Below are 14,392 nucleotides of genomic sequence, written 5' to 3'. Positions count from 1 at the left end.
TATTAGTAGTAGTATTAGTATTAACAATAATAATAATTAATCTATACTTGGTTCTAACCTACCTGCCTACTCTACCTCTTCTGAACCCTATTCCCAAAAGCCCACTCACTAGATATAGCTTCCTCAATTCCCAAGTCCCTATCTAACTAAAGAACAGCTCTCCCTTTTATACCCTCAGAAACCTCTCTCACACACAAGCCCGTCCCACCTTTAACTCCCTCCCTAGCACTGTATTAACACTATCTTACCTGGGTCACATTTAACACTGCAAACACATACATTAATAGAAAAGGGAGAGGTTACAGCCACCCTATTGACAACCATGGGCTTACCATTAGAGTGGACTGATTCAGAAACTCACAAGAGGGATCTCTTTATGTCCTCCTTGCAGAACATGGACTTCAGAAAGGAAGGCTAGCTTCTTCTAACTCCAACTGAAAACTTTTCCCAAATAAGACTAGGACCTTTCCCGCAGAGGTGATGCAGTGGCTTTAGGATATTGGGCAGGGGCAAAACAAAGGTTGCCCAATACTAAACACGATGCAGTGTTACTCCTAGGAGCCAGAAAGGCAGATTGGGGTTCTATGTGAAACAAAGGCCGGTTACAAATTTACAGGCGATGTGTACAGCTTAACCTGTTGCACCCCCTCACTAATTTTAAAATAGAGCATCACCATGGAGATAGGAGAAATCAAGAATGACACTGTGCCCAACTGAAAGGTTGGCTCGATGGGTTAACAATCCTAAGTCTGCACATGGTTGTTTCAGGTTTTGTTTAGGACAAAACAGGCCGGGAGGGTGAGGGGTCCCAAAGTTTATTGCATCAATGGCTTGAGGGGATGGGGGATGAACATTTTCCCTTCAAGGTATTTTTATGACAACATGATAATACTCCTATTCCCCCCCCCCCATGCATGGGAAATAAGTGAATCACCAATCCCTCCCCCTAGCACTGCTATTGTGATTAACTAGGGATGGCGCGGGTGCCCGATTCTGTCCAGGTATCTGGTGGAACCCCCTCGGCCCACACCCCCAAGCCCTGCTCACTGAGAGTGGGAGGGGCTCGAGCGTGGTCTGGGGACTGGCAAGCAGGGGCAGGGGCTTGGTGGGCACCTGGAGAACCCCGACAGGGATGGGTTCACACAGCCCTATAATTAACATCCCAACCCCCACCACGCATGCGCATGCGCATGCACACACACACTGCATTTTTCTAAGCACACAAACAGACTAGGAGATGGGATAATAATACTGGACTACACTGCAGAGTTGTCATACTCTATCCTGTAGGTGGGGAACCTTTTCCCTGTTGTGGCGCACATTACCTCATTCAAAAACTCTCAGGGGTCTGAGTTCCAGCAGTAGGGGTGGCCAGACTCAAAACTAGGCAGGGCCAGAGCCAAAAACACACAAAGTTACTGATGTGACTCTTACTTTAATTCAGTATGCGGTGGGGAAAAAGAGCCATTTGCATCCAGGTAATCTCCTTCGTCCAACTTATGCATGGTTCCCTCCATCAGCTTGTAGTTGGTTTGGGGAGAGGCCTGAAGTCTGGACTGAGAGGTCTGGAGGTCCACATTTGGCCTACAAGCCTGAGGTTTCCTACCCATGCACTCTTTCTCTACCCTCCACCACAAATATGTGTATGACAAGACTGGGATACTTTGCAGGGCTGCACTAACCCTCATGCTTTCCGCCACCATTCCCCTCAAAATGGGTATTATAATGATAAACCTTCTCACAGGTATCCAGGTCATAGAGATCACTTACAACACAATCCTACACCCATTTTCCTGGGAGGAAGACCCACTGAAATCAATAGCACTTACTTCTGAATAGACATGTATAGGATTGAGCTGTTAATGCTTTAAAGGTAGGGATGTTCATCACTGAGAAATCTGCCCCTTTTTAGGCTCACCAGACTTCTCTGGCACCCCTGACACAGCTTGCATTTGCAAGCCAAGCTCTGCATTTTCCCTGAAATCCGGAAACTTCTTTGGTTTTGTTTGTTTGTTTGTGTAAATAGAAATTTGCACAAATTACACATGCAATGTATGTAATCTGGGCAAATCACAGCTGAAATTTGCACAAATTACACTAACTGTGGCTGAAATTTGCACAAATTTATTTTTACACAAATAACCCACACACTCCGAAAATCTGCGAACTGGCCTGACTCAATGCTGATGAAAGCTCAGCAACCTCCACCTGCAGGTGCATTCCTCTGACTATTTAAAGGTCCAAACCCATTAAAAGTTACCATTGATTGTACACGGTGAAACCTAGATTAGCATATGAAGGGATTAGCATGGATTTCTAGATTTTGATGTGAAACTTGCTCACGATGAAGACTTCTTGAAACTGGTGATGGGCATGGTCTGCCCTACCATTAGGTAGAATGATGCAGCCACCTTGGGTGGCAGATGGTGTAGGATGTGGGAGAACAGCAGCAGCACATTCTTCCAGGCCATTTCTCCTGTGTCCCCGGCCATCCTCTGTCAGTTGGACGACAGAGCTGTGTGTGCCACATGGCCTGCCATGAGCCTCTTAACCTAGCCTGCCACTCTCAGGTGACTTGGAGGACACTGTCTCATTGCTATTGTTGAAATAAGTGCAAATCAAGTTGGCTTATCTCTATGGAATGCAGGGCACCATCTTGTCCTTCAGCTCAGCTGTGTGTTGGGACAGCCATGGTGATGTGGTTGGCTTCCTAGGGATGGGGGATAAATTTGTTCAGTTCAAATGTTAATGCAAACCTACTTAATTTCGCTCTTTTGAACAATGACGCAAACCAAAACTCACACATCTCTGAATTTTGCAATGGCGTTCTCCAATCAAAAAATGGATATATTAGGGGAAAATAACATTAAAAATGCATTATATAAGGAGATTACTTGCAAACACAATGTGTATATTAGGAAAAAATGGATGTATTAGGATCTTATGCATTTTCCTGCAAGCTTTTTTTCTAAACCATCTCAAAGTTCGAGATGACTCAAACCTAAGAATGGAACAAAAGGAAACTGAGAGAAACTGAAATGGACAGATTCATCCTATTGCTATGGCTGCCAGAGTTATGCAGTCAACTCTGGTGAACTTTGGGTGCCTTATTCTAGAAGTTTTCAGAATTTGAACCTTTGTATTTTGGAATGTTGGGGCAGTTTGAATTCTGTGCAATGCTACCACAGCACAAATGGTGATCCTCTGTTCATGTATATTATGAACATATATTGTTGATTTCTAATGCATCATGGATTGGTTTGTTTGTTTATTTGTCATTGGTGTGATTCAAGCCACATTTTAACAAAAGCCTTGAAGCACATTTTGACTGGCATAGATTATCAAGTATTACAAATGTATTTTCTTCTCTTTTTTTCCCTGCAGGCTAGCCCCGCTCCTATAATCGTCAACACAGATACATTGGACACTATTCCCTACGTAAGTTGACATTACATTTTCTCATTTTTGGAAGGGCAGGGTTTTCCAGTTTTAAAACCTTGAATGGTTAGTGTGGTTCCGAGCATCAGATCGCATTGTTCTCCATTAATTTAAGGCTAAAATTACCAGTGTATTTTTAACAGAATCTTTTAAGAGATGTAGTTATCTTCAAACCCATCTACTTTTAAAACAAATTTAAAGGATTGTCATTCAGTGGTGGGGTGGTGGCATCGCTTAATCAGCGGAGGGCCGTGGCTCTGATATCAGTAAGGCCATGAATCCACTCTGGGTTTCAATCGGAACCAGTCAGAACTCTGAAGGAGCTGTCCAAGGTGCTGAACCCAATCCCCAAAATAGGTTCAACACCCTGGGTAGGTCCTTTAGAGCTTGGACTGGTTCTGACTAAAACCTAGGGTGAATTCAAAGGCCTGATGACTTCAGAGTCACTAGCCTCCACTGCGCTTAATTGTACTTGGTGCATCACTGAGCTTGAAGCGCAGAGCAGAGTGTAGAACCTCCCTCTCTATTTCACACCCAAGCTTGCCCCCACAACCAACCAGTGCAGCTGACTGTGTCCTGGGAGAGTACACAAGCTACACTGCACCAGCCAGCCAGCAGACAGACACAGCATACCTCCTGGTTGTGCAGGAGAATAGATTTTTCTGCTCTTCTCCTGTCTGCTCTTTTCCGCTTCTCCTAAGCAGAGGTTATGGTTCCCAGTCCAATGCACTAGCTGCTGCATATCCACTGGTAACACTGTGCCGGCAGGTCCCACTGCCGTCACAGCGGGAAGCTAGCGCTTCCTACAGCAGCCCAGGAAATGAATCAGAATGCCAGTTTCCAGAACAGGAAAGGTCAGAAGAGTTCCCTTGTGCTAACTCTGTTGACCTCTTCCATTTTGGAAACAAACATTTTAGCTCATTTCTGGTTGCTTTAGGAAGCACTAAAGATGTCAGAGAAATCTGTTTGGGGGGTGGAGTTCAACAGGTTTCCTTAGACTCAGCCTCCTGGACTTGGTTTCACCTCACATTGTGACACCCAAATCAATCTGCAGCAAGTTGGGCCAGTTTGTGGATTGTCTGGGAATTTTGCGCCCTGGGTGTGTGTGTGTGTGTGTGCTCAGTAATGTGTGCAAATTTCTGAGCAATTTGCACAAATTACAGCTGACTTTGAGTGATGTCCACAAAATCAGCTGTAATTTATGCAAATTTGACTGTAATTTGCGCAAATTGCTCAGACATTTCTGCAAATTGCAGAACATTCCCTCTGCAAAATGTACAAAAATGTTCCCAAAGTTCAGGAAATATCCAACAGCTCAGCTTGCAGACTAGGACAAATCAAGTCCTAGACAAATTCTGCTGGGCCAAAAAAAGAACCAGAGTTCCCATGGACATCCCTAGGAAGCACTGGCTCCCTGGTGAGGCAACGGTGGGTCCCACTGGCGCATGAGCTGCATTAGTGCCCAATGTGTTTGAGCTGCGCAGATCCATTAAGAATGCTTCTGAAAATCTCTTTCAAATTTTTATCAGTGTTTTACTCATGTACTTCTCTGTGTTGATGGGAATCAAACATATAGTTGTATCAACTTCTTTTTTTGTGGTGTTTTAGGCTTTTAGCAATGGGCAAAAGGGCATGCATGCCTCAGTAAAATACTGCACAAGAAGATTCTTGAAGCATTAAAATAAAATGATCACATCAGAATTGCTTTTTAGGAAAAGCTATAGCAATGCATTGTAACACAGAGTATGTAAAAAGCAAAAAAAGCAAATCCTCTCATACATAATACAAATTTGACAATTATCTGATTCTGTGTTAATTCTGCTATTGCTATGGTTGTATGGCCATACTTTAACTGCTCTGCTACACAATTTTTTTTGTGTTATGTTGATTGTAATTATTTTAATACCATCGTGAGATGCCTTGGGAGCATTAACACTGAACTAAGAGATATAATTTCCTGAAGTAAATTGGGTTTGTTTTTGTTTTTTTGCTTTTCTAATCATATTAGGAGCATCATATCTCTGGTTATTTTGAGCCACAAAAAGTAAGAACAATAAATTCTCTTAAAATATACTGGTTTTTTTGTTTGTTTGCTTGCTTGTTTTAATGGTTTTGCAAATGAAACTTGGATATATCCAGAGACAATCTTTTTCAACTTTGCCCTTTCCCCCACCCACCCTTATTTTGAAACAGCACTTCTGGTTTTGTGATCAACCTGTGCATTCATACAGTTGGTTACAGGATTGTGATGGAGCAACTAAGAGTGAAATCCTATGCAAGTTTAGACAGAAAAAAAGCTAACACCTCCCAGAATTCCTCTGTCAAAGGGAGCATGATGCTGGTACTATCTCACTACCCATTTTAGATATTTCATATGGGTAGATGGAGCTATGAGGTCATTTAAAATGTGGGCCAAGACATAATAACTAAAAAAATTCATTAGAGAAAGGGTAGGGATAGGCGACCCACCCCACACCTGCCCTGCATGCCCCTGCTGGACCCCCACCACTTACCTGCCCCTGTTTGGTTCCCTGATTCAGCCGGTGGGTGGTCCATGGGCACACTGCAAGTGGCATGTGGCCACCTGACTCCTCTGCGAGCTGCCATTTTGTGTAAAAATGGTGGCTTGTTGTCAAATATATTTTATATAAACCGTGGCTGTAAAGCAGCCATTTACACAAGATCAGAGGCGTGAATGGTCTACTTTGACTTAGACTACCAAAGAGTAAAGATTTATGAGAATTTCAGTTTGGGGCTGAAATCTCAATGCCTTTTTCTGGTCCGGCCTTGGCAGATTCCATCCCGTTTCCTCCCACTGGCATCGTGTTGTTCTGCAGTGCGTCAATCCAATACACGGATTCAGTTTTTTGTTTTGTTTTTTAATAGTGACAATTTGCACAAATTGGATCTTTTGGGGGGATCTTGAAATTTGCACAAATGGGGTCATAATTTTGTTAAAATATTCTTTCATTGGCAATGTTGTGCAAGCGTGCACGATCGCGAGTCCACCTGTCCACTACATAGCCCTGCAGAGGCTATATATATATCCATATTCCTCTCTTGTCAACATCCTTGTCAATTTCATCTCCACACACTACTTCATTTAGCCCACCATATACTGTAGTTGTCAGAGACCTTGGGCGCAATCCTATGGCTGCTAGTCAGTGCCTAGATGGCCATAGGATTGGTTGGTTCCCTAGAATTGACCTTGGAGCCCGCACTCCAACGCTGGTTCTCAGAGAACTGACCTGCACCCCCTCCTGCACCGGCTCATAGGCAGCACAGATTGGCCCCACACTCCGCCCCAATGGGAAGGGCGGGATGGAGAGGTCAGAAGTGCTGTACACTTCCTCCCCACCCTGCTCTCCGAGGTCCCGTGGCTAGACAGCTGAATTTGTCTGTCTAGCCACAAAAGCAGGGTGGCTGGAGTGTGGAGGAGATGCGCTCCTCACCACTCCTCCCATCCTGCAGTGGATAGGCAGTTGCCTCTGGGTTCAGAGGCAACCGTTGATCCCCATAGGATTGCTCTCCTTGTCAATTTCATCATCCACTTCTGTGCTTCCCAAGGGAAGGGGAGGGGGGAAATTGACAAGTACTTTGACAAGTACTGAATATGGCTCTTATGGGCTAAACAAAGTAGTGTGTAGATGTATCTCCCCAACGTGCCACCTACCCCATACAAACTGTGCTCCTGCCAGCCCAGAAAACAGCTGGTGGGGGCAGGATTTAAATGAGGAAGTTGGCATGCAGTGGGGGGTGGGGTGGGAGAAATTAGTCCAGTTCACATTTTAATGGGAATGTACCTAATTTTGCACTTTCAAACCACTGTGTGAACAGAAACACAGGTATCCTTTGAAATTCACACTTCTCCAAATTTTGCAATGAAGTTCTCCAATCAAAAACTATGGATGTTAGGGGAAATAATGTTAATATGCGTATGTTAGGGGAAATGTGTAGATTTTCATGCAAACTTTTTTTAAAAAAATGCTCACATTTCAGCATGAACTGACCTTAAGACTGGAGAAAGCCTCAAAATTTGAGATGAAGCTAATTTAGACTACAACTGCCATCATCCGTGACCATTGGCAATGCTGGCTGGGGTTGTTTAGAATTGTAGTACAGGTTGGAGAAGATGGCATAGTAGATACTCCTGCCTCCATGGCACATACACTTTCATGACTGCATGAGCATGTCTGTCATGGGCAGTGGAAAAAAATGAAGCAACAGTTTCAACATGGCAAAAAAGAAAAGTTTGTGTGTGTATGTGTGTGTGTATGAATGAGAGAAACTGAAATCCTTTGAGGGCATGAATGCTCTAGAGGGAAAATGAATTACATCACGTCTCTTGAGAAATGCCACATATCAATCACATGGGATAAAAATAACATGTCTACTTTGGCCTTTGCGTTATTTTTGAATGCCTTAAGAAAAAGGGGGAAAATATTGGTCAGAAAATAAGCAATGCACTTAGCTACTCAAACTCTGAGTAAAAGCCCATCAATAGTAGTGAAAGCTTTTCTGTTGAGTTGAGTGCATATTAAATCAGGTTTGTAAACATCTCGATAAACTATTGCTAGCACCTAAAACGGTGGCTGTGACTGAGTAGATTTTATTTAGCCTAAAGAAAAGTAGACTACGGCAGCACATTCTGACAGAAAAAATAACTTACAAAGGTAAGAGAAGAGAATTGTTCACTCTGCCCACTGCGGATTGGATGGAAACAGAGGTGGCATGGATGGGCGAATTCTTCAGAAGGAAGTCAGCTCTGAAATGATTTCTTCCCTGGATTTCTGCAAAGGTGGGATTCTAATTCAGGAAGAACATAGGCCCCCCACACAGATGAGATGAGATGAGATGGGATGAGATAATGTACTTACCTCATCATTAAATGAGTTGCTTGTCTACTCTTCATCAGGCTACCAATTCAGAAATTTAACCCAACACAGACACATAGGCGTGCATGCACACAGAGAGAGAGACATCCATCGTACCAATCAAAACAACCAGTTGAAAATGCAATTACAGCATATTTCCAAATCACTTATGGGCCAAAGGCCAGTCTAAATATAAATGTATTTGCTTGCTTGCAGAAGGTAATGAGAGACAGAGCTAGACGGCCCTTCTTTCGCAAGGCCTTCCAGAGCCTAGTAGATTCCACTGAAAAGGCCCTCTCTTGCACTCCAACTAAAATAAAATTTAAAAACTAACAGACATGACCTTTTTCACACACCCCTCCCCCATTGTAACTGGATTTCTTTTTTCCAAAGTCAGCCTTTTCCCTTATGACCTAGGGCCTATGTTAATGCTGCCAAGGAATATTCCCTGTTTGCCCATCAGTGTCATCTTCAGGTTTGGGCAAGGCTGTCTTGGTGAGTCTGCCTTCACACCACCATTGTCATCAGCTGCTATTGCTCCCTGTCCAATTTTCCATCATTGCTACCACTTCGTTTGCTTGACAGCCAGTGAGCAAGAAGGCAGTGGCATCTACTCTTTCTCCTTCTCACCTCTGCCACTGTTCTCTGGGCCAGAGCAAGTGAACAAGCAACTTGTAGGGATGTACGAAAGTCACTTACCTGGTCCCGCAGCTTGCTTCGCGGTGGGGGGGAGGCGCTTCGGTTCTCCCCCCGAAGTTCAGGCTGGGGGGGGAGGCGCCCCGCCTCGCCCGGCCGAAATTCAGGCCGGGGAGAAGTGCCCCATCTCCCCGGCTGCGAAATACAAAAGTAAATGTTAAAAAAACCAACCACACACGTGATAGGCTACGTAACAATTTACGTAGCCTATCACGGCTAGATTTCCAAACTCAGCCGTGATAGGCTATGTAAATCGTTACGTAGCCTATCACGGGTGACTTTGAAAAAAAAAAAAGCATGTACACAAATGGCGGCACCCATGGGCGCCGCCATTTGCGTTCCTTATTTGGGCCCGGGTAGTCTATGTAAAGATTTACGTAGACTACGGCGAAAATAAGGGCAACGCAAATAGCTGGGACCCGCCACCAAGGGGGACATTCGAGGGAGGTAAGTCCCATCCCGGGGGGGGCGGGGGGTGGAGAATTTCACCGCCAATTTCGGGGGGCCGAATGCGTTGGCATTCGGCCTCCCCGAGATTCATGGACAAATTCTCCACCATCCCTACAAGCAAGTTGCAATGGTGAACAGGAGGAGCAACTCTAGTGGGGCCTTGCTGGGCTGTGAGCCCTGGGTTGGTGCTTGACCATGGTTCTGGCCCTGTTGCCCATGAACCTATCCATGTCTGGCATAGGGATGTCAGAGAATTCCGCCACAGATCTCGGTGAGGCCGAATGCCAGTGCATTCGGCCCCCCGAAATCTGTGGTGGAACGGCCTGCCACCCCCCTGCCCCCCGCGGATCCCCCCCGGGATGAGACTTACCTGGGGCAGATGTTCCAGGCAGCGGCAGCTGCGGCGGCAGCTGCAGCAGCTGGTCTTCCGACCGGCTGCCGCCACTGCCATTTGCAGTCTGGAGGGTTTTTTTTTTTTTTTTTTTTACAGAGACGTGATACGTTACGTAAAGATTTACATAGCCTATCACGGCTGGGTTAAAAAAAAACAACGCATACACAAATGGCAGCAGCTACGGTCGCCGCCATTTGCGTTCCTTATTTTAGGCCATCTTAGTCTATATAAATATTTACGTAGACTAAGATGGCCAAAAATAAGGAATGCAAATGGCGCCAGCTGTAGCCGCCACCATTTGCGTACGCGGGTGTTTTTTTTTACCCAGAGCCCTTTGCGGCTGGAAATCCGGCTGCAGACAGCTCTGGCCTGGGCCTGGCCAGCTGCTCCGTGGAGCAGCCGCGGAGCACAGCCAGCCATCGAGGATTCCGGCGGGGAGGAACGGAACGCCTCCCCCCACACCATAAACATAATCCGCGGAAAGGTAAGTACATTTCGTACATCCCTCGTCTGGCAGTAAGAAATGTGCCCATATTGTCTGGGTGCTGCTCTGTAGCACATTTAGCTTACTGGTTAATCCATCCCAATAGAGTTCTTGTCATGATGGGTGGGGAGATGAGAGAATTCTGCCATAGGCGGATTTTTAAGAAGCACCTCCCAGGCTTCTTTGTGCCTCTCAGGGTTTCAGTATCTGGGGTGAGGGTGTGTGCAGAAATCTGGAACCCTATGGAGGGAGAGCCTGGGGGTGATTTCGAGCAGAGAGACAGCAGAAAGGGAAAGACAGCCCTCTCAAACACTGCCTTCCTGCCCATGATCTCAACTTCTGGTAGATGCTTTTTTAAACGTAAGCCCAGTGCCAGCTCCAGGTTTTTGTGGCCCCTTGGGCAAGACACCTTCAATGAGCCCCCTCTCTCAGTGAGTCTATTTTCTCACCGCCTTTGTCACCAGCTTCTATCAGCCCTTTTCATTTTTCTCATGATTGCTGCTACTTGCTTCCTTAACAGTAGACAGCCAGTGAGCAAGCAGGCAGTGGCATCTGCGGAGGGATGCTGGAGAAATTCGAGATGGACTACAATTAGGGGTGGATGAAAGTCACTTACCTGTCCTCAAAGGACGTTCGCGGTGGGGGGAGGCGCTTCGCTGGTCCCCCCGCGAAGTTCAGGCCAGGGGGGAAGGCTTCCCGCCTCGCCCCGGCTGAAATTCACACCGGGGAGGAGGCTTCCCGCCTCGCCCGGCCGCGAACGCGAAAGTTAAAAACAAAAAACAAAAACGCCCCCTGATAGGCTACGTGACGATTCACGTAGCCTATCACGGCTAGATCTGCAAAGTCAGCCGTGATAGGCTACGTGAATCGTCACGTAGCCTATCACGGGTGACTTTAAAAAAAAAAAAGCGCGTACGCTAATGGCGGCCCCCATAGGAAGCCGCCATTCGCGTTCCTTATTTAGTCGCTGTAGTCTACGTAAATCTTTACATAGACTACAGCGACCAAATAAGGAAGGGGAATGGCGGCTCCCTATGGGGGCCGCCATTATCCGTACACACTTTTTTTTTTTAAAGTCACCCGTGATAGGCTACGTGACGATTCACGTAGCCTATCACGGCTGACTTTGCAGATCTAGCTGTGATAGGCTACGTTAATCGTCACGTAGCCTATCAGGGGGCTTTTTTTTTTTCTTTCATTGCAATGGCGGCGGCGGCAGCCGGTCGAAAGACCGGCTGCCGCTCCCGCCTCGCTCGAACACCCGCCGAACCGCCGGCTGGACCAGCCACCGGGAGGGACATTCGGTGAAGGTAAGTCCCATCCCGGGGGGGGTGCGGGGGGTGGGGGGGTTCGGAGGATTTCTCCCCAAAACTTGTTCGGGGGGCCGAACACGTTGGCACTCGGCCCCCCGAAGTTTCGGGGAGAAATTCTCCGCCAACCCTAACTACAATGAACTCGGATTTCTAAGAATCCAACCTGTGGAATCTGCTGCAGAGTGACCCCCTCAGGCCACACGGAGTAGGGATGGGCGGATTCCCTACCTGCTGCTCCGGCTGGGAATCTGCCCTTGGGGGGAGGCGATCCATCCCTCCCCCCAGAATCCTCTTTGGCTGGATCCTCCTTGCAGCCATTTACAGCTGCATTTAGCTTAATCTAAGAGCTTTACGGCTGCACATGGCGTAGCGGATGCCATTTGCATCCAGAGTCAGCCTCAGCCAGTGATACAGCAAAGCGATGGCGGCCGTATCGCTGGTGCTGCGGAGCCGGCCGGCGGCTCTGTGGAGTCGCCGCAAGGAGGATCCAGCTCTGCATGGGTCCGGAGGTGAGTAGTGACATTCTGCAATGGACTCTGGAGGCTGGATTCTTTAGAATCCATCCTCACTGGGGTCCATGGCGGAATTCTCCGCCATCCCTAACACGGAGTCCGTGGACTTCTGGATTTTTTTTTTTACTTTCCCAAAATTTACTCATATAAATCCGTAGAAAAATACGTATGTTTCTGCTGAGGAAGAGTTGAATGGAATGGAGGACAATACGCTAAATGTTACATATTAAGGTAAATTATGTAAATACTTACAATAAATAGTAGGGTTGGAAGGGGCCTATAAGACCATCGAGTCCAACCCCCTGTTCAATTCAGGAATCTAAGTCAAAGCATCCCTGACAGATGGCTGTCCAGCTTCATTATGAATGCCTCCAGTGTGGGAGAGCTCACTACCTCCCTAGGTAATTGGTTCCATTGCTCTAGAAGTCAGGACGTTTTTCCTGATGTTCAGTCAGAATCTGGCTTCCTGTCACTTGAGCCCATTATTCCATGTCCTGCTCTCTGGGATGATCGAGAAGAGATGCTGGCCTTCCTCTCTGTGACAACCTTTCAAGTACTTGAAGAGCACTATAATATCTCCCCTCAGTCTTCTCTTCTCAAGGCTAAACATGCCCAGTTCTTTCAGTCTCTCCTCATAGGGCTTTGTTGCCAGTCCCATTATCATCTTTGTTGCTCTTCTCTGAATCCCCTCCAGTTTGTCTGCATCCTTCTTAAAGTGTGGTGCCCAGAACTGGACACAGTACTCCAGATGAGGCCTAACCAGTGCTGAGTAGAGGGGAACTAGTACTTCACGGGATTTGGAAGCTATGTTTCTATTAATGCAGCCCAAAATAGCATTTGCCTTTTTTGCAGCCATATCACATTCTTGGCTCATATTCAGCTTGTGATGGACAACAATTCCAAGATCCTTCTCGCTTGTAGTATTGTTGAGCCAAGTATCCCCCATCTTGTAACTGTGCATTTGGTTTCGTTTTCCTAGGTGCAGAACTTGGCATTTATCCCTATTACATTTCATTCTGTTGTTTCATGCCCAGCATTCCAGTCTATCAAGATCACTTTGAATTTTGTTTCTGTCGTCCAGGGTATTAGCTATGCTACCCCGCCCAATTTTGTGTCATCTGCAAATTTGATCATCATTCCCTGCACCTCCTCTTCCAACTCATTAATAAGAATGTTGAAGAGCACTGGGCCCAGGGCTGAGCCCTGCAGTACCCCACTTGTTACCTCTCCCCAGTCCCATTGAAAAGCACTTTTTGAGTCCGATTCTGTAGCCAACTGTGGATCCACCGGGTCGTTGTTTCATCTAGCCCACTTTGAGCTAGTTTGCTCATTAGGATATCATGGGGCACTTTGTCGAAAGCTTTGCTGAAGTCGAGGTATATGATGTATACATCATTCCCATGGTCTACAAGGGAGGTTACTTGATCAAAAAATGAGATCAGATTTGTCTGGCAGGACTTGTTTTTGACAAATCCATGTTGGCTTCGAGTAATCACGGCATTGTTTTCAAGGTGCTTACAAATGGATTGCTTTATCATCTGCTCCAGAATTTTCCCTGGGATTGATGTCAGACTGACTGGTCTGTAGTTCCCAGGTTCCTCCTTTTTACCGTTTTTGAAGATAGGGACAACATTAGCCCTCCTCCAGTCATCTGGCACTTCCCCCGTCCTCCATGATTTCTCAAAGATAATAGACAGTGGTTCTGAGAGTTCTTCTGCCACTTCCTTTATTACTCTAGGCTGCAGTTCATCTGGCCCTGGAGATTTGAACTCATTCAGAGTAATTGGTGTTCCTTGACCATATGCCTATTGATCTGAAGTTGCAATCCTGCCCCTTCAGCTTGTACTTCAGCATTGCCAGGGGGGTCATAGGCCCTATTTTGGGAGAAGACTGAGCCAAAGTAGGAACTGAGCACTTCTGCCTTTTCTTTTCTTTCTTTTCTGTTATCATTTTGCCATCCTTACTTAATAGCTGAACCACCATTTCTTTCCTCTGTCTTTTACTATGCACATATCTGAAGAAAGCCTTTTTGTTGCTTTTAGCATCCCTCGCTAACCTCAGCTCATTCTCAGCTTTAGCCTTCCTGACGCCATCCCTGCAATTCTGTGCTACCTGCCTGTACTCTTCCTTTGTTGCTTGGCCTTCCTTCCACTTCCTCTATGTGTCCTTTTTTGTTTTCAAGTCATCTCTAAGCTTTTTGTGAAGCCACATTGGCTTCTTCTGTTATCTTC

General features: G+C 46.2%; 1 protein-coding gene across 1 annotated transcript in view; it reads left to right on the top strand.

Annotated features, from left to right (window-relative positions):
• The window catches only part of DLG2 (discs large MAGUK scaffold protein 2), a 1,591,953-nt gene that overhangs the window by 1,092,514 nt on the left and 485,047 nt on the right, over positions 1-14,392 (top strand). Inside the window, exon 8 of the mRNA XM_084842537.1 lies at positions 3,385-3,438. Coding sequence (XP_084698663.1) covers positions 3,385-3,438 — 54 coding nt within the window. The remainder of the gene's footprint in view (positions 1-3,384; positions 3,439-14,392) is intronic.

Source organism: Heloderma suspectum, chromosome 3, assembly GCF_057233095.1.
Source record: "Heloderma suspectum isolate Gila_16-S chromosome 3, 16-S_ref, whole genome shotgun sequence".
NCBI lineage: Eukaryota > Metazoa > Chordata > Lepidosauria > Squamata > Helodermatidae > Heloderma > Heloderma suspectum.
The sequence above is the reverse complement of the archived record's forward strand: the minus strand, read 5'-3'. Positions and strand labels throughout refer to the sequence as shown.